The sequence below is a fragment of the Rhinolophus sinicus genome, chromosome 5 (genome assembly GCF_057876585.1).
Source record: "Rhinolophus sinicus isolate RSI-liver-muscle chromosome 5, RSI-T2T, whole genome shotgun sequence".
Taxonomy (NCBI): Eukaryota; Metazoa; Chordata; class Mammalia; order Chiroptera; family Rhinolophidae; genus Rhinolophus; species Rhinolophus sinicus.
In genome coordinates, this window is record NC_142505.1 from 65,130,748 (window position 1) to 65,151,687 (window position 20,940).

The 20,940-nt window shown below is 41.3% G+C and overlaps 1 protein-coding gene across 2 annotated transcripts; it reads right to left on the reverse strand.

The window, feature by feature from the left end:
• Positions 1-3,384: 3,384 nt before the first annotated feature.
• On the reverse strand, positions 3,385-17,569 carry PROK2 (prokineticin 2). Of its 2 annotated transcripts, none has more exons than XM_088798544.1 (3): positions 16,566-17,569; positions 13,150-13,279; positions 3,385-5,197 (listed from the first exon to the last, which is right to left on the reverse strand). In XM_088798544.1, exons 1-3 carry the CDS (start codon positions 16,659-16,661, stop codon positions 5,079-5,081), a joined length of 345 nt encoding a protein of 114 aa, XP_088654670.1. In that variant the 5' UTR covers positions 16,662-17,569; the 3' UTR covers positions 3,385-5,078. The 2 variants fall into 2 exon arrangements, with proteins under 2 accessions (XP_088654670.1, XP_019602412.1); XM_019746853.3 differs by having other exon boundaries at positions 3,388-5,197; positions 13,154-13,279.
• Positions 17,570-20,940: the final 3,371 nt, after the last annotated feature.

The following is a 20,940-nucleotide window of genomic DNA, read 5'->3' on the forward strand; positions in this document are numbered from 1 at the left end:
TGTACATTTTATCATCAGAAATCATGCTCACACCATGCTATTCCACTTTCTTGCTTTTACTCTTTTGTGACATGCACATGTTTTATTGAAATGCTTACTGGGTTATTCAGTTATAATCTGCTGCAATATTGGACTTTCTAAAGCATTTTGATAATTTGTGTCCCAGTAAATTAGAATATAATCCTAAAATGTAGGGGAAAGAGGGATTGCGAGAGGGGAGCATCTGAACGGGTGTTGGGAAGCTGAGTCACCTGGGCACCTGGAAGGAGAGGTTCTGAAACTGAGGCAGCTGGGGCTCCATGCCCCGCCACAGGGCCAGCAGGAGACCCAAGGGACCAGCTAGGCTGCACAATAGGCCTACTCCCCTCATCTAAGTCTAAGGAACGTTGAATAGGCTTCTCACAGAGCTGCATGACTGCCACTAAAATTCTCAAGTGGGACCCTCCATCAGCTTCCCATGAGGAGTGGTGGTGGTAGAAAGAGAGGATTCATTATGCCTGAAAGTTGTGGAAACTTTAGAGAGTGGCAAGAAAAGACAGACATTTAGCTACACTCTTGACTTCAATTTTAACTAGAAAGTAGTGTCACAGGAAAACAGTAGCCTTTCTATAGAAGTGTATTCCTTTATTCTTTCTTAGTGGCTCTCAACCATGGGTGCACATTAGAACTAAATGTGTAGCTTAAAAAAAATCCCAACACCCAGGCCTTACCCTAGACAAATCCAGTCAGAATCTCTAGGGTAGTAGATGATGGGAAAAAATGGGAATGGTACGTCAAGGACAGCATATTAATAGAACCTCTAATTTTGGGAAATGTGTGCTCTGAAAGTACCAATTTTCTTTATTTTTTGCGGGGAGAGGTGGGAGATATTACAGTTTATTTATAGATTATGTTAAGAATTGTCATCTCTGAGATACATTTAAAAATGCAGTTCTCTTTAATACAGAAGGGAGTACTAAGGATTAACAAATTAGAGGGAAGATATCAGAGAGTGAAAGCAATATTAATTTTGAGGATATGACCTGAAATACATGGCAACATGTTGAAACAGAAAGATCATAAAAGGTTGCCAGTGAATTTTAGACAGTGACCCTCACTGAATACCAAAAATGTCCTGTTTTTAAAATTAAAATGGTCCCCAACTTTAATCTTCTGAAAAATGAAGATAGAAATAAATGGGATGAGATTTCTGGTGTGAAAATTAATGAAGAAGAAAATTGGTTTATGTGATTGATCACTGGACTGACGTCATCAAGTCCAATGAAAGAACAACAAAGAAATGCTGGGAGGAATGAAGTTCTTCAGCTAGATAGGAGAGGTTGTAAGAAAATCGTTTGGACTCCAAAGGCAATGGAAGTAAAAGCTAAAATAAACGAATGGGATTATATGAAACTTAAAAGCTTCTGCACAGCAAAAGAAACCATCGACAAAATAAAGAGGCAACCAACCGAATGGGATAATATTTTTGTAAACAGTGCCTCTGATAAGGGGCTAATATCCAAAATATACAAGGAACTCATGCAACTCAACAACAAAAAAACAAACAACCCGATTGAAAAATGGGCAGAGGACCTGAAGAGACATTTCTCCAAAGAGGACATACAAATGGCAAATAGACATATGAAAAAATGCTCAACATCACTAATCATCAGAGAAATGCAAATCAAAACCACAATGAGATATCACCTCACCCCAGTCAGAATGGTAATCATCAACAAGACAAATAGTAACAAGTGTTGGAGAGGCTGTGGAGAAAAAGGAACCCTCATACACTGTTGGTGGGAATGCAGACTGGTGCAGCCGTTATGGAAGGCAGTGTGGAGGTTCCTCAAAAAATTACGAATAGAATTACCATATGACCCAGCAATCCCTCTCCTGGGTATCTACCCAAAAAATCTGAAAACATTTAGAGATAAAGACACGTGTGTTCCAATGTTCATTGCAGCTTTGTTTACAGTGGCCAAGACATGGAAACAACCAAAATGTCCTTTGATAGATGAATGGATAAAGAAGTTGTGGTATATATACACAATGGAATACTATTCGGCGGTAAGAAAAGATGATATAGGAACATTTGTGACAACATGGATGGATCTTGAGAGTGTAATGCTGAGCGAAATAAGTCAGACAGAGAAAGCAGAGAACCATGTGATTTCACTGATATGTGGTATATAAACCAAAAACAACAAAAGAACAAGACAAACAAATGAGAAACAGAAACTCATAGACACAGACAATAGTTTAGTGGTTACCAGAGGGTAAGGGGGGTGGGGGGTGGGAGATGAGGGTAAGGGGGATCAAATATATGGTGATGGAAGGAGAACTGACTCTGGGTGGTGAACACACAATGGGATTTATAGATGATGTAATACAGAATTGTACACCTGAAATCTATGTAATTTTACTAACAATTGTCACCCCAATAAATTTAAAAAATAAATTAAAAAAAAGAAAAGAAAATTGTTTGGGCACAAACTTTTCTATGGGTTAAAAAAAAAAAGCTTTGTAAAAAAGGTTGAAGGCAAAAATTACAGTTTTCATGAAAGTCAGTTTTCATGTTTGCCAAGAAACCCATTGGCCAGTAGCTTCTGGCAGAAGATCCATTTCTACCTTAGAATGGTTTCCATCCATTTACAATATTTACACCAAAGTACATTGTTGCCTTTGTTTTTCTTGTGTAAATTCTCACTTTGCCTTACCTTGTAGAAATTCTGGCCTAGGAAGTCCCACCTTCAGTGCGAGACCATCCTCCTCATCCTCCAGCCTGGAAGAAACAGCACCGCAGTCTTTGTAGTGATGACTTTGTATACTCTGCACAGAATTGTTTTAAAGAATCGCCATGAAGTACAATTACAAGTTTCTTTGGAAACATTTGAAAAGTGCTAACTTTGGCAACACGTTAAAAAATAGTAACCAAACAGAACTGTACACTAAAAAAGGGAGTATTATTCCTCAATAAAAATAATAACCAAGGGGAGAGGTAACAAAAACCAAAGTTCTGTTTTTCTTTGGGTGGTAGTGAGTCAGTAGGTACAATTCTAAATTTTCTACAGAAACTTCTCTTCGTTCTCTTGGCTATATTCATACAGTTTACCACTTTAGTGATTTTTTTTTTTAAATTGAGTTGGTATATGTAAAATAAATTTTCTAAAACATTGGTTATATGTTTTTCAACATGGGTGAAAATGGATGATTGAACCAATTAAGTTTTCACTGCTTATTGAAAAGGATGTATTGAACATTATCTGAAAACAACATTTAGCAAAATTGCTGAAGTGCCTGTTTCTTTACCCACAATTTCATTGGCTGAAGTCTATTTTTTCCCCCAACAAACTCACTAAGGAATGTTTCTTCAGCACAGACTAAACTGAACCAAAAATACACGTATTTCTACAACCAAGTACACTAATTAGTATAGCAAAATCCCATGCATTTATGGGACATGTTAACTCCGGGGTAAAGTTATACACAATGTTCAGTTGTAAAGCCTGGATGAGTAAGTAACTACAAAATGAACTTTTATTTTTTAAATGGTTAGTAGGTTGGCATGGTCAAGTTTAGTCAGTTAAACACATTTCATAAATTGTTTATTTGTGACGCTGAATCCATTTACAATACTTGGTGGGTTTTTCAAGGTCAGGCTCTACTGGTGTCACCGCACTTGCAGTGGGCTCCTGGCACCCTGCCTACCCACCCACGATGGACACAGTCCATTACTGTTTGGTGAACCAGTACAGTGAGGTCCCATGAGTCCATTCCTGATTCCAACCAGTTTTGCGTGTCCTAATTTTCCTTCATGCTCCAATACCTTACTGATTTACACGCTGTTTTTTTTTCATACTACCTTAAAATTCACGCAAACAGAACTTTCCCACATGTAAAATGAAAATGCACATATTGTCAGTGCTATTTTACCAGCTGAAGAGTCTTTACGCATTTTAGGATGTGGGCTATATAAAAATCTGCTTGTAATAAAAATTGAAGACAACTGTGACAAAAATAAGGATATATTAAAATAAACCAAATGATATACAATACTGTCATTATTCTGATACAGAATTTTTACACAGTAATATTGATACAGGTACAGATGGCAGGATGTCAAGCAATCCATTACAATAAATCTTTTGGTTACAAATAAAACCAATTACAACTTAATACCAATTTAAAAAATGGTAGTGTCATACCAGATTAAAATCAATACTTCCTCTTCAAGTGACATTTTCTGGAACATCTCTAACTATGAGCCTTTTTTAAAAAAATTAACTTTATAAAGAGAAACAAATGTAATATTGCATTGGAAAGTCTTTTTGTAAAAAAAAACACCCAAATCTACAAATCTGCACTAAGTTAGTTTGACTTTCCATTCTTTCTGTCCTCACACCAAACAGCAGACCTGAAGTCCACTTGCACAGATTAAATGAAAGTTTAGCAGCCCTCCAGCCTCCATTCCCTACAAAAGAAGTTTGGAGCGTCAAGTTCAACTACACACTCTTTTCACTGTTTAAGAATCAGGCAAAAAACTTGACTCTCATCAGTGATTCTGCCAGCAAGCTAAAGGATATGGATGACACCCCCCTCAAATCCCCCCCACTTTAAAATGGCAGAGGAACAGGGAGAGAAATGGCAAAGAATAAAGTGAGGTCCTTAAAATTCTTTGATGAGAGACAGGAGACCAAAGGGTGAATAGATTATGTGTGTGGTGGAGCAGGGATGGGAGGAAGACGGTTTAAGAAAAAAAAAAAAAGTTTCTGTAACAAATGTTAAATTCTTATTCTCCTAATTTTTGTGAAAATGGTTGAGTTATTGGCAAAAAAAACAAAACAAAACAAAAAAACAACAAATCAAAACACAAACAAGGAAATGAGAACCGGTTCCATAATGCCTTGCACGTTATGTTTCTATCCTAAATGAAAATCCTCTTTCAATAAAAAGAGGTCATTTGAAAATCAAAGATAGTAATGTTACTTAGAAAGCTGAGGAAGCAATAACATTTCTTTCTGGCATATTATTTGTTTGGCACAATCACAAGTAAATAGACTTGACAGACATCATGTGGCTGTTCACATTTAAAAATTCTACTCTAAAGTGATTACTTGCGGGCTAAACAAACAAATCGGTTGAATGAAGCCCGTAAACAGGCCAAGCCCGGCATACATGGACACGTGTGATGCATTCTCCGCCCTAGAAAGGGAACCTAAAATACAAAAGAAAACCAAGTCAGAGCAGGAAATGTAAAAAACAAAAACAAAACTATTCTTGGGAAATCTGTGAATGGTTAGCATTTGAGTATTAACTATTCATCAAGCATATCACTTTTAGGTATTATCCTTAAAACCACACTTAAAACGCAAATACTTTAATTATACCCATTTTGCAGGTGAGAAACAGGGGCAGAGGGATTCCTAACTTGCCCAAAGTCACATATCCAGAACTTCAAGTTTGGCTGGCAGTTGGACCAGACAGACTAAGCTTTTAAGCATCAAGCTATATACTGCCTTTCACTTTTTCACATTTTAATTTTTTTAATGGTGTCTGGATTCTGAAGCTCCTTAAACCCTTTTGTTGTGATGGTCAGATATATCTGAATGAATATATTTGAAGTTTGTATACATAAAAATAATGTCATTTATATACAAAGCTGCTCAAATTGTTATTATGAAATGCACAAAATAGTCAAAATATCAACTTTTATTTTTTGTGGATTTCTGACACATTTTGAAAAACAAACACAAAAAACAAACGTGAAACCAATTAGCGCAGCAAAAGAGTTAAGAAGAGCAAAACATTATGGACATGCCCACCTCTAGATAATAAGCAAAGATAAATTCACTGACAATGAGCAACATATCAATTCCCACATTTGCACACAGATGTCAAAGGAATCAAAATCCCAGGGGGTGGGCGGAGTGGCGGGGGGTCGGGTGGTGCCAGGGGGTGGGGAACAAGAGGAAAATTAGTGAAGGAGGCAAGCTCGATTTGCTGAAATGGAACAAAGCAAACCGCAGCGCAGGAGAGCCAGCAGTGAGAGGACAGCTTCATTCTGAGAGTCGCTCCACTGGTATTTCTAAGAGCTTGCCCATGCCACCAGGGAAGTAGGTGGGCAGCTCACCAGCAGCAGGCGGGGCAAATGGGGCACACTCCAAATACGTACGCTTTCCAGTGGCAAAGAGCAAAAAGCACCCTTCCTCCCCTGGGAATGGTGCCATCTTGAGAGTTTGCCTGCTCTGCCAGTCATGTGGACAAAGTTTAACACCAGGCTTGAAGACGGTGATAGTCAGTGGGTTGGAATGGCAAATCACTCGGGGCCGGGTAACGTGAGAGGCAAGCCAGGACACTCATGCCTCAGGGATCGTTCTCAGGGACAGTTTACACATGGCAGGAAAATGCGTCCTTCTAGTCTCCCAGCTCAAATGCTTTCTTTGGTGTCACCCTAGTTATTCCTCATGCTATTCCACCAAGAGGCCAGCCCACACCCGTGATCTGTCCTTGTAAGAAATCTGAGGCTGCATCTTCCAGATTCCATCTGAACAATTACTTCATACATAAAGAAAAAGGAAAGAAAGAAAGTCTGTCTGTCAACAATGGCAGAACCATTTCTAACCGTATTTTTGGGTTGAACTGATAGAACGGACTCAACTCCATCACAGCCCAGCAATGGTCTAGGCTAATTATTCTGGGTGTTAACTTTGAGTGGTACCATGCTCATGTTCTTCTTACCTCCTCTTTCCTTTTTCTTCTCTTCCTTTTTTTTTTTTTCTCCCTGCCTTCCATTTCCAAAATGGTTCTGGAAGGGCCAGGGATATGACTCAGATCAATCAAGACAAAGGGAAGGGACACAGTGGAAGGGCAGGGATGCGTGTGGCCAACAGGCAGAGCCACCCCCTGAAAGGCACGACTTTCAAGGCGCTAAGGGCAGTGTCCACACATAGGTACCACGCCATCGGCTCCAGGAAAACTTGGGCTCAGGATGGTTCTCTCACTGTGTGTGTCAAAACATGCATGTACGGCTGCCTCATTTGTTGTCACTGAAATATGTCAGAAAAGGTGGGCGCGGCTGGACAGGCTTGGACAATTACAAGTGGACAGTATGAGAAGTTATAACCCATGAACAAACCTATATGATTTGTTCTGAGACTTCAAGGCTTCCTTTTCGCCAAGCCTAAAAATACTGCATGGGCCCCTGGTTCTCACCTGGGGGTGGATGCTTCCCCCATGCCCCCAGGGGACATCTGGCAATGTCCAGAGTCACAACTGAGGAGGCAGTACTATTGACATCTGTGGGTAGAGACCAAGGCTATTGCTAAACATGCTGCAATGCACAGGGCAGCCCTCCCAGCAAAGAATTATCCAGTCCAAAATGTCAATAGCATTGAGGTTGAGAAAAACTAACACAGGCAGCAATCTCCAAGGAAAAGGAGACTGAAATAAGCGAACTAAACCTGTAGAGAACATGTTAAACTGTTACGCATAGAAAATACCAAGTATGTTTCTTTTATTCATTCATTCAACAGACACTGAGTATCCCCAGCATATCTCTAGTCTAGGCTCTGCGGACACAGTGCTGAGCAAAACTAAGGACGGCGCTGCCCATCATAGAGCTTAAAATTTAATTATGAAAGGTAACCAGTAAGATAGTTCCAGCTACTACTAAGTGCCCTCCTGGGCCTTACGGTCCTGTGCATTGAGACACTGTGGTAACTCTTTGGCCTGTCACATGGGCTGACAGCATCAAAAGTAGATGGAAAAGAAAACTAACACTGGCGGCCTGCCATGGGCCAGGCCTCCTACTGCATTGTGTATGAACGTCACATCACACCCATTGGCCAGATTTTCTCCTCATTTTGTCTCAAGTGAAGTGGCTTCCTCTTAAGATGAAGTAATGCCCCTGACTGAGGTCACACCCAGCTAGAAAGGAAAAATGTCATAGTCAAGCCCAGTGCCACTTTCTCCCAAATTTTGCTCTCTTCTCAAACTGCACTATGCCCAGACTCCAGGCTCTTTGAAGAAGAAGTCTGTTTTATTTCTGAGCACAAAGCAAGCACTCAATGAGGTACATAGGAGACACTCAAGAAAATATTTGTCAAATGCCTCTCTCCTTCCTCACCCCTGCCCTGACCATAGGCTGTGAAGGACAACCACCTCAGGTGCTGCGGCTTCCCTCACCCTGCACACCACCTCCTGGCGTGGAGTAGGCCCAGCATGATTCACGCCATTGAACCAGAGATGGAGTTAGTGTGAAACGAGAGAAGCTGGAGGCCCTTGCTCCCATGGGCCCCTGCAGGGACTTAGAAGGGACCCCAGTGATGTGTTCACAGGTCATATGCTTTTGTGAGACTTTGAAAATATCTCTATATTCTTCTCTCTCTTACTGAGGGCTCCAAGACTGTGATGCTTCAACCTGGATCTCTGCGACGGACCTCAACACAACGACCAGACTGTAGGGCAGGTCCCTCCTTAACTGGGTACCCTTTTCTTACTTGAATCAAACCCAGCTCCCTTTTCCAAGGCCTCCCTCATGCCCTCATTGGCTGTACCAGCCGGGAGCAGCTTCCCTCCTACCCTTCTGTCCGAGAGCTCCTGGTGACGAAGAGCACTATCCTGAGATGACATGCTCGAGACCTACTTGCCAATTTCTTGACTGACCCATTCTCTTCGAGGTGTACTCACACTGTGTGACAAACCTAACAGGGTTGACAGCCCCCAGTGCATGAGCACATGCTCACAGGAGATGCACATTCAGAGGCAGACAGGCAGCTGACAGTTCAGTCCTGATGTGATGGTTTACTTTAGATGCAGCTACACACTCAACCTATTGTCTCTATTAGTCTAGAACTCCAGACAGCAAATTCTAGAAGTTACCAAGGCAGAACATCCAGCCCTTGGGAGAAGGACTTATTCTTAGGCATTTGTGGCACTTTTTAAAAGAGGAAATAGCACTAACATGAAACAGAAGTATTATCCGTGATTCCTCTCAAAACAGAGTCAATTATGTTAAAGAAGGAAATATAATGGGATATGTGAACAAAAGCCTCGTCATGTAACATTAAAATAATTGGTCCTACTATAAATTTATTTATAATAAAACCGGCTTTGTTAAAACTTTTTTTCAATAGAGGTACATAGTTTTTAAAAAATCAAATGGTAAAATAGTGCATAAAATAAAAACTAAAAGTCCCAAACTCCCACAGTTTCTGGTTTTAATCATTATGAAGATTGCTATGTATCTTAATTTGGTAAAGTTTTAAGTTGTTTCTTCAAATTTTTTTGGAATACGTATACATTCATATACCCCTAAATAATGAGATGATTTCTCTATGTTCCACTGTGAGGAGAGGGTTCACCTGGGGCCTGGGATGATGGAGGCTGCCCTGATGCCACCTGAGCCTTCTGCTGTACGGCGTCTCTGGAAAAGTGAAGGAACACAGGGAACGGGGGGTTGGCCTTATCGCTTGTGCGCAACTGCACTTGTGTTAGGGGAACTGTCGGCATACAGACCTGTGTCTCTGGGACTAGGGGAGCATAAATGATTTGCAAAAAATTGTAGCTTCTGGGCATCCAGGGGATCCCCACATACCTTGGCTCTCATCTTTGGCAACCACAAGCACCCATGTGGATGAAAGGGCTAAAGAAGCTGTGTGCCTGGGTAGGTGCTGAGCTCCCAGTGAAGTGAGGATGCTGTATCTTTCGTACTGTGTCCTGTAGGCTAGGTTAATGTACTATTAGACCAATGGTACTCAACCAGGGTGATTCCCATTACCCAACCCCACCCTCCAAACTTGCCCCCAAACCTGCCAGGGGACATCTGTCATAGTCTGGAGACATTTTGGTTGTCATAACTAGGTAGCCCGTGGAGGCCAGGGATACTGCTAAACACCCCACAATGCACAGGACAGCCCCCACAGGAAAGAAGTATCTGACCCAAGATGTCCACAGTGTCCAGATAGAGAAACCCTGTATCACACTAAGACATATTTATGTCTTGAGAGTCTCTGACAATAAACCTGTAATCACAGCTATAATGCTGCCCCAAGAGATCAACACATCACATTCAAATACAGTTTTCTATACAGTAGCTACATTTTTACCATGTACTAATGAGTCATTAAACTTCAGAGTAGAATTTCATCAGGATATATTTATAATTATTTTTTCCTCGAGTTGTTTTGAATACAGTTGAGGTATATTCTGGAAGAAACTTGATTTTTACCAGAATAGGTTAATTTCATCCAGAACAAGTAACAACTCTGGGACTAAACATAGGTCATGGAAATGACCTATGAAAATGTATTGTCAAGACAGAAAAATATCCAACATGAAAAATGATAACATTGAATTCTAGAAACACATTTCAAGTAGACATCTGAATAGAGGGAAAGCTAGATCTGATATAAAATCTTATTTTTTAACTAGTTCAGTTCTTTTGACACTTAATTCTACTATGAAAACCATAATCTGTTATTAGAGACTTCATTATTAAAACTGTGATAAAGTGGAATCTAAAGAACAGAATAAATGAACAAACAAAACATAAATAGACTCACAGACAGACAACAAACTGATGGCTGCCAGATGGGAGGGGTGTTGGGGAGGATGGGTAAGAAAGGTGGAGGGATGAGGAAGGACAAATTGGTAGCTACAAAATGGTCATGGGGATGTAAAGTACAGCATAGGGAATGTAGTCAGTAACATGGTAATAACTATGTATGATGTCAGGTGGGTGCTAGACTAGTCAGGGGGATCACTTCTTAAATTATATAAATGCCTAACCACTGAGCTGTACACCTGAAACTAATATAAAATAATACTGAATGTCAGATATATATATATATATATATGGTCATGGGATGTGGAGCACAGCATAGGGAAGATAGTCAATGGTACTGTAAAAGCTGTATAAGATGTCAGAGGGGTAGTAGCTTGGGGGGTGGGTTATGACTTTGTGAAGGGTGTAAAAATGTCTAATCATTATGTTGTTTTGTACACTTGAAACTAATAAAAAAAACTGTGATAAAAATGAAAGCAAAGAGATGTACCTGTTTATGGGAGAAGAATGATTTTGTTTACTTTCAGAATTGACCTTGCACAAAACCTGAACTAGAAGCTATATAGGAATCAGGGAAATAATTCTGTTCTATTTTTAAAATATCTCAGATTTGGAAAACTCATCAGAACTGTAGGATGAGACAAATTCCCACTCTGGACTGTTAACCCTCATCCTAGTGAAATTTTACCCACACAAACCAGTTTGGGTTACTGGACTAAAAATGTTCAAATTAAACATGCCAGCTTTCATGGAGGAAGACGAGTATAGTGCTTAAGACCACAGACAGTGGAGCATCAGAAAGAAGTGATGTCTGGTGTCTGCCCTCTTACCTACTATCACTTTGTGAACTCAAAGCAGCTGCTGAAACTCTCCGAGGCTTACTGTTGCTGCGTGAAGAACATGACAAAAACAAACCTACTTGACTGGCTTGTCGTGAGTATTAAATAAAAAATACATATACAACATTTAGTATAGATGTCTGGCACATGGCAGCATTCAGCAAGTGGTAACTACTACTGCTCTTCATACAAAAGTGGTTTTACAGAGTACGTCCCCCTTCACTTGATTTTTTAGCAAACAGGTTATGTGATTCTAACCTAGGACATGCGAGGTTATGTTAATATTGTACAAAAACAATATAATTCTTAAAGGAGAAGGCTGAGTTAAGAGTAAGCTTTTCAGTGACAGTGGCTCAAATGTACAAAAGATGACTCACATTTGATAAGGGTGATCAAATATGGAAATCAATGCTAAAGAGGCTGGGCAGCTTCATGTCCCCGTGGGGAGTTTGGCATTGAGATGGACGACTAACGGTTTAAAATCCTTCCTGTTCTAAAATGGCCAAGAATAAAAGGTGCATATCATGTTTTAAAATGACGGTACATTGCCGAGCAATAAAACCACAGGGAGGAATGGTCTAAACATAACAGGAAGTATTTCTCAAGGAAACCACAGAAAAGCCAAATTCACTCTTCAGATAGGTCCAAACAACCAGAGTCCCTATTACATACAACTCACAGAGCTAAACCTAAGCTAATTTTACTAATTTCTTCCAAGAAAGTTAAAATATTAACTGTTATCTGTGACTGTGGAGTACAGGAAAGGTATTTGATTCTGCTACAGTTTTAAACTCTATAGCACGTGTGACAGAAAAGGTAGAAGGTAGAATTCCATTTGCTTTGATAGCATGTAGAGAGAACACGGCAGAGACTGAGCTGGGCCTGCAACAAGCAACCGGGGGCAGTCCTTCAGCGCCTCTGGACCTCACTTTGCTGCTAGAGAAAAATGAGGACGTGGAACTAGGAGAGCAAGGCATTGCAGCCTCGTGTCCCTGGGGGATTTGGCTCAGCTGATACTGTGTTCCAGAAGTTTTGACTCTGAAGGGCAAGGACTCTCCAGGCTCCCCACAATTTTCTGCTCTTCCTGCCTCCCATCCACACCTTCCTGAGGTGACGTAAACCTTCTTGGCCCCTATAGACAGGAGAGCGTGCAGCACAGCCTCCAGAGGCCTGTCCAACCCTGCCATCACATGGTCAGCTTCTCAAAAGTGTTGTTCAAGTCACTATGATATTGAACTGCTAGATAACAAAATACATTAGAAAATTAACTATCATTAACCTCTAGGACTGTGAATAATCTATTCTGTAAACAGAGTCAGTTACTCTTGTATCTTAATTGTATTATTGATGATTTTCTGAAAAACAAAGCAAAATGCAACTTTACTTCTGCCTTATCAGTAGGTCTGATATTAAATCTTTTAAAGAACCTCTATACTCTGATTTCTGCAAAGAAGCATACAATGGTATGATATATATTCCTAAATAATTTTTAAGCAATTGCATGTGTTTGAAATTATTTTTATGCAATGTCCCTAGGGCCATGAAAGCAATGATGTAAAAATGACCTCTAGAATAAGGCTATTAGAGGACACAATTCTTTAAAACGGGAGACGAGAGCAAAGAGGAGGTAATTTTCCTTTGTCATCTTACCTAACTTCCAATTTCAAGCTCATTCCCCTGGGCTTCATGTCAGAGTTAGGGTACCTTGCTCAGAGTTAAGGTACCGCAACCTAAGAGGACCAACGTGAACAGAAATACACATACTAACTTTACGAGTCAGCGGATGGCAGCTCTCTCCCACTTTGCCCATCGGTGTGCAAATCCTGATGCTCTTAACCCAGATACTGACAGCGCAGCACATGCCTCCACCACACTGGGGGTCCTTTTCGCAAGCCTAAAATGAAATAAACAGAGAAACACAGATAGCTGGGAAGACTCAGGCTAAGGAAATCTAAAATTAGCAATAAAAAATGTGCTTTAAATATCCAACTACTATGATATTAATCATACATATGAAAAAAGAACTGTAATCACCATTTTGCTTGTACATACTTACCATAAAAACTAATCAGAAGAGATTTTCCTAGTTTTTAAAAAATAGCCTAAAAATGGCCCACACTTTGTGAAAATCTTAAATAAACACAAGATTTAAAAAAAAATCAGCTCTCTTTTTCTGATGTTTCATGGCTGAATTGGCTTTGAATTTGAAGAATGTGTCTATATTACTCTTACATGGCCTTTAGGAGCCCCATAAATCAAAGCACAAGATTTTATGACTATTAACTGCAAATACATTGGGCCCAATTTTTAAAAGAGATTTAAATGGTCTCTATAATCTGGCATGAAAAGCTATAGACCCCTAAAGGCACTGATGTAAATTTTAGAAGCACTCATTTTCCCTTTCAAATATTTGCATTTTGGTTCTTGAGACTTGATGTTTCTCACATCACTGACTTGATTTCACCCTTTCCTCTTTAAAGAAAGAAATCTCATAGGTTGAGAATGTTACCCTTTTTTTTCCTGTGAGTAACCTGCAAAAAGATAATTATTGGCTTAGGATATACATATGTGTACATTACAAAATCAGCTGAACTATTCTATCAGATCCATCAGATTAGGAAATGCAATTATCAACCCCCTATCCTAATATAAAAATTGTAAATAGATACAATAATTAAAGAATCAACTATGGAGGAATTTCCATACTTTACTAAACAGAAATAAATAATAAAGTCTAAATTTATTTGCATGAAAATAGATGTGAACTATTGTTCTTTCCTAGAATCAACAAAAAATAGGATGATTTGTTTGAATGGTGTGCAGTAATCTGTTTGGCTAACAATAAGGTAAAAACATCCTGTGTTATTTAAATAAGAGACTAAAAAGTCTATAATTTAGGCACAAGATTAAATGTATATGTATTGGAAACAACTAAAGCATTCCTTAAAAGTTCTTAGTTTTGGGGACAGCCATAACTTCCTAAAAATATATATATGGGCACACTCTTATTCATTTTCATTAAAAATGGCCAACTATCTTGCTTTAGAGTTGATTTATTTCCTCCATTAGAGTTTTATTTTTTCCTCAGTCTATTTAAGACAATTATCTGGACAGAAGACAATTTGCACGTTGGAGTGTTTGGACATTAATAGGAAAGTCTAAACATTTGCATTTCCCACTTTTATCTGTATGGCAGAAATCATGTATCCATGGCCATTACATTCCATAATGAGATGTTCAGTACATGATCTTTTCCAGTACAGTTTTAACAAATCGATGTGAACATAGAAATAATTTTTTAAATGATTACATATATTACCAAAAAAAGTAAATGTTTAAGGTGGAGATTTCAGGCAGTATTTTGCTTCAACAGATGCTCAAGACATCAAATTCTGAAGCTCCACCAGCTCTTTTTATAAGACAATCAAAACTTTTAAAATTCAATCTATCACTAGAATGTTTAACATCCTATAAACAATATATCTAGATAAGTTACTTAGTGTTTTATTTGACTCCAGATGGTTCCTGTCATGGAGCCATAACTACATTTCTTTATTGCCATATTGCTTTAGAGAATTTTTTTAAAAATTCTCTTTTTGCAACATTGTGTTAAAATGACAACGAAACAGCACACATAACTATATAACAAGCTCAGTCTAAATCTCTCTAATAGATAAACATCCAATGTGATAAAAATTTCATCTGTAACAAGAAGCTTCAGTTCTTGGAAATATTTACAAAGAAGTGCACAGGTTTATGTATTTTTAATTAGACAGCTGTTTCCTAATGCCTTTCATCCTTAAACCATTGCAGATCTATTCACACTGTGTTGTCCTGTGAATGGAACAAAAAGATACTTATATTGCAAAAGAATTTTGGGCTCAGAGGATTAGGAGAAATTTAAAATGAGTCAGCAGGGGAAGAGGGGAGAAAACCAATCCTGTTTCAATTCTCATGTATTAGAAAGAGTGTAAAACTTTTTTTTTTTCAACCACACCAGCTCTGGCTACTGACAAAGCTGTTCAAATACATTTTGTAAAAAAAAATAAAAATCCAAACTATTCTAATAAATATCACAACACTTAGAATTAAGTGTTTCTGGGATAGAACCAAATACTGTTATAGCACAAGGACTCACAATGTGACCTAAGCCTATTAATTAACATGGAGACAAGGGAGTTCTATTTTCTCAAGACAATGCCATATCCTTTCAATGTAAATGTCATTTCCTTATCCATGTAACATTCAAAGTACAAGTTTGATTTAAATCCTATAATGTACACTTATATATTTAAAGTGATTTAATGGAGGGGTAAAATAATTTCAGACTTGGAAAAAAAAGAGTAAAGCAGTTGACCCACCAGGGCACTGAGCGGTTTTGCACTGTTGATGTAAAATAGACCAGACTTAATTTTTATACTGCAAATTCATCCTTCGGATCCACACACAGAAAATTGTTGGCGGGAGTAGTAGAAAACTGAATTAGTTCCTACTTCCAAAACTGATGAAGATGTCTTCGCCAAGTGGAAGCAGTGACATGGCCACCTACACCGTCGTTATGCCGGAGCACTAGAGGTTCTCTGTCAGGAACTGGAAATGGAAAACTTCCAGGAAGAACCTCAAGACGCTGGAAAAAAGCTCTAGAACCCAGAAGGAAGTGCACACGTTGCCTTTCAAAGCGCACACATGGCTTTGGGCCAAATTATTTCAAAGGGTTTCTGCGGAGGACGTGCGGGGGACAAACTCCTCGGCTACAGGATTGGGGTATTCGCTTGCCTCTTCGCATGTCAGGAAGAGGAGGCCCTCAAATTTTAAGGTTCCAGGTTGGAACGTCTCGAAAAAGTGCTTGAGAAGACTTTGAAAGACTACTTTTTTCAGCTGATTAGAAAAACAGACCAAACACGAGGAGAGAGGTTGTGGGATAAAGGAGAAAAAGGTGGTGATAAGATCATGGGAAGACGCTTTGGTCACTTTTCCTTCCAGGGCGCGCCCAATGTCCCGCGCCGTCTTCTGCTATTGGAGTAGGGCACTTGTCTAAGTGCCAAGGGGCGACAGAGGCAGGCGTCCCCTCTCGGAGCGACCCTCCTCGTGCCCCTCGCCTCCCCTTCGCGGTTCCCTTCCCCGCTCCGCGGGCGCCTCGCGGGCGCGCCTGGGGCAGACAGGTGCGCCCGGCCGCTTACCCCGGTGATGACGGCGGCGTCCCCGGCGGGTGGCGTGAGCAGCAGCGGCGGCAGCAGCAGCAGGAGCAGCAGCGGGGCGCAGTGCGGGCTCCTCATGGCGCCCTCGGTATTGGCGGCAGTTGGGGGCTGTTGGGAGCGCGGGGCCGGCGCGCTCGCTGGAGCGCGGAGCAGTGGGCTGGCGGGAGGCTACCGCGAGCCTCCGGGCGGTTATAAAGGCAAGCGCGGCCGTGACTCACGCCCGCGCCCGCCCGGCAGCCCACGCGGGGGGCACTGCGCGGGCACACCCCCACGCTCACACGCTCGCCCACCCGGGCCGGCCGGCTTCCGAGACGACAAGTGCCGCCGCTCGGCGCCCCGCGCCCCCGCCTCGGGCGCCACGCAGGCAGCGCCCCCCGCGCGGCTCCCCGCTCCGCGCGCCATTCTCTGGGCGAGCCTCGCCGCCGCTGCCTTTCGCACGCGCCGGAATCGCCTTTGCAGGCTGAGACACACTCATTTGCTGTCCTGGTTTCCAAAGCTCCACGTGCTCAGCGCCGACAACTTGCAGCTCATTTGTTCCACAGATGTTTAGGGAGCGCCTACTACGTGCCAGGCAGCGGACACATCGGGGGGAGGGGGAGACAGGAGCCTCTGAATTTGTTCGTTTATTCAGCAGGTCTTTACATAGCGCCCGCTGTATGCCAGGTGCTGCCGCCGGGTCTGTCCTCGTGGTCCAGTAACTGAAAAGACAGACATCAAACGAATAAACTGGAAACATGGAAGACAGGAAAGAGAACAAAGGGAGAGCAAAGTCACCCCTAATACCACATCCCTGATGACATTGAGGGGTTTGTCCTTCCAGCTGTGGGAGACCAATTTATTTCTTTCATTTTAAATGCTTTCCCTTTAAAGCTCACATCTGTTCCCGACCCTCTCCTCTCCTCTCTGATTTTTCTCACATGCATTTCCTTCCTTCTTTAGCATCGCGCCAGCTTCAGGCAGAGCAGCTCTGGACGCTGCCAAGGGGAAATGAGAACGCCTGGCTTTGCTTGCCAGCCTGAGGCCCCTGAAGCCTAGGTAGGCAGGCAGCTCTCTCCTCTGTTACTTTCCAGCCCAGGGAAATCACCCTTCAGTCTTACAAGATGCCAGACGGCGTTACTGTAATTAGTTCATTTGTGCCCCCTGGGTTCCAGGCCACCCACAAAAGGAAGAGACAAATTTGCCCTCCATCTCTGACCCCAGCCTAGTTCCAAGAATCTCAGCCTGTTTTTCCTCAACGAATATGATTTCAAGAATACCTAGGTGTGACCACACCAGACTTGCTTGTGCCGAAGTTTTGAGAAGCCCAACTTTCTTCCAAAATCGTTGGAACCGCAGGTTTTCCCTGGTCCCTTAAGGACCACAAACTGTTGAAAAGCAGATGCGTCTTTCAGCCTCTTTAATAAATCCAGTAAGGAGAATCGGGACAGAGTTACTTTCAGACTGTGGGGCTCCCCCATGCCAAAGCATTTAGACTAAATATGTGTGTGTGTGTGTGGGGGGGGGGGAGCAAAGGAGGGGTAGCAGGCAATTATCTGAATGTTAAACAGCTGAATATTTGGAAAACCAAATCTTTGATTTTTAAAAACCCCTTTTTACCTGTGTTTTCATGTTTGAGAAATGTCCTGAAACAAGCATACAAACAAACAAAGAATCAAACTCTTTTTTAACTTTTAAAAAATTGTTAAAATTGGACTCAGTAAAATAAGTGGAAACAGTAGCAAGTGACAGATTGGTGGAAAGTTTCCTTTTCCAGTCTCCATGCCAACACTAGCATGGGAATGCTGCTGGGTAAATGTAAAAACCAGTCAACATGGATTTTAACATTCCTACAACTTTTTTAAAAATGGTCTATTTCATATTTACTACTATTGAATGCCAGCTTGGGTATTCCCTGCTTCTCCAAGCATAGAAACAGGATATGTCTACATAGGAAAATCAGATTTCAAAAGTGGATGGCTTCATACTTGGCTGTTTGGAAAACAATCCTAATAAGGCTGTTTTGAAACAAGGTTGGAAACACTTAAAAATAGGGTTGGTTTGGTTTCATGTTGTTTCTTTTGATCATGTTTCTTTCGATTGTTTTAATGCTTTAGAGGAGAAATGAAGGCCCCTGATATGGCAAATCTTTGCATCCACGGCTATGTTAGAAAATTGAAGTCTGAAAGTTAGTTTCATTTTATAAAGAGAAAGATAGAAGGTTGAGTTTGGATTAATTCCTAAAAACAAGTTAGGTAAGAAGGCCAATCTACCAACACTGAAATAGAAATTGAAGAGCAGCTTATCTGTTCTGTTCTGTTTCTTACTGCAACCTGTTGATATTGCCGCGTGATCAGTTCAGCCCAAGGATAGCTGTGTGAGGAGAACCCAACTTCGTGTAGCTCAGAGTGTAGCTGCCATATTCTAGGAGACCATCAAGGCTCAGCGGACCTGAAGGGGCAGTACAGACTGCCCGTGTTTGTGAATCAGACTGACCTGGATGGAATCCTCAGTGACCATTGGACAAGTTACTTAACCTCCCTAAGTCTCTGTTTCCTCACCTATGTATAAAAATGGATATAAAGTACCACATGGGCGACAACCTCCATGGGTTTAAAGAGTGTAATACCTGTGAAGTGGTCAGCACCCAGGACAGACTGGGAACCCTGCTGGGGAGCCACTTATCAAGCCATATCATTTGGTGTCCTCCAACAATTTCAGCCAATACTGATACAGTTATTTTTGTGTTGCCCACCAGATTAGATGGCATAGTCCTTGAGATTAGGATCTTGTGTCTAATTTCCCATACCCCCCCGCAGGCGTAGCACAATGATAGGCATATTAGCAGGCACTCAGTCATTGATTGGTGATCAGTAGGAATATACCCTGTGGAAAGCAGTCCAGAGACAGGTCACAAGCAAATGATATATAGTATAGACACATTTAATTTACCTGAATTGATTAAATGTGGTCATCAAAAAGCTAGAGGGATAGACTTTACCTGGTGCCGGTGATTCGCCTGCCATTCTCCTCAGTGGATATGAGACTGAAATGAGGTGAACGGGGAGATACAAAGCTATCTCACTGTGGTCACTCTGGGACCCAAGCTGGTGAAGGCCCCTTGTCATGTGCTTCGTGACTGCCAATGTGGGTGGTGTAGTGGCTTAAATTGTGTCCCCCAAAAAGCTATGTTCAAGTCCTAATCCCAGTACTTAAGATTGTGACCTTATTTGGTAGTAGATATAATCAATTTAAGATGAGGTCATACTGGATTAGGGTGCACCCTAAATCTAATATCTGGTATCTTTATAAGAGAAAGGAGAGGGAGGTTTGGCACACACACACACACACACACACACACACACACACACAGTGTGCCGTGTGAAGATATAGGCAGAGATGGGAGTGATGTGTCTACAAGCGAGGGATTGCCAGCAGCCACCAGAGCTGGAAGAGGCAAGGAAGGGTCCTCCCCTGGAGCCTTCAGAGGGAGCGTGGGTCTGTTGACACATTGATTTCAAATTTCTAGCCTCAGAGCTATGAGAGAATACATTTCGGTTGCTGTAAGCCCCCCAGGTGTGGTAATTTCTTACAGCAGCCACAGGAAACGAACACAGATGGGCGGGGCCGATGGTTGCACACCAGTTTCCAATGCCTCTGCCTGGAATTGATGCGTACACTTCTGCTCGTGTCATGTGACTTAGCCTGCCTGCAAGGGGGTGGACAATGTACGTCTGCAACACACTCTTGTTTTTGAGGAGAACCAGAAATCTAGTGCATAACGCCATATTTTACAGGACTAGATCATGGCTTAGATTCGTGAATGAGCATAATGAATGTATATGAGATTAGCAATTATTATAAATCATAATGTAGCATTTCCTTTGTGTTTTTTTAGTTCAGTATTCCTTATACTAGAACTATATACAAAGACTCTGAAAGAGAGTAGATGATTAAGCTGATATTTTCTTTCAGGTGGTTATTAAACCATCATTCATTCAACAGCTATTTACTTACTAAGCACTTGGCTGTGACCAGACATTGTGGGAGGCAGTGGGGGTACAAAAGGGAGAAGAAGAGACGTGAAGCCACCCCTGACAGTGCGCATGAATCACACCATCACACGATTCCATAGTTACAGCGCTCCTGCTGTAGATGAGGAGGGGAAGGCTGGAGTTTTTCTGCTGCTTCTCGGGGCACATCTGCTACCACCAAACATGTTCTGGTCTGTACTTGCAATGTTCTCTCTAGTTCATCAGTGTAATTCACCTGCCTTCTAAGTTTGGGAGTTTGCGCCAAGTACTGGCTTGCTAAGCGACCCCTGGCATGTTCACCTTGCTGTATGTACTTTCATTTCCATTACCTATTGTGTAGCAGGTGC

What these genes read in the sequence shown, in the direction of transcription:
- PROK2 (XM_088798544.1), bottom strand. Translation starts at nt 16,661, where the DNA reads ATGAGGAGCCCGCACTGCGCCCCGCTGCTGCTCCTGCTGCTGCTGCCG. An exon ending in ACGCCGCCGTCATCACCGGG is followed by an intron (nt 13,280 to 16,565) that starts GTAAGCGGCCGG and finishes ATTTCATTTTAG; the next exon opens with GCTTGCGAAAAGGACCCCCA. An exon ending in TCCGCTGACTCGTAAAGTTA is followed by an intron (nt 5,198 to 13,149) that starts GTATGTGTATTT and finishes TTTGTATTTTAG; the next exon opens with GTTCCCTTTCTAGGGCGGAG.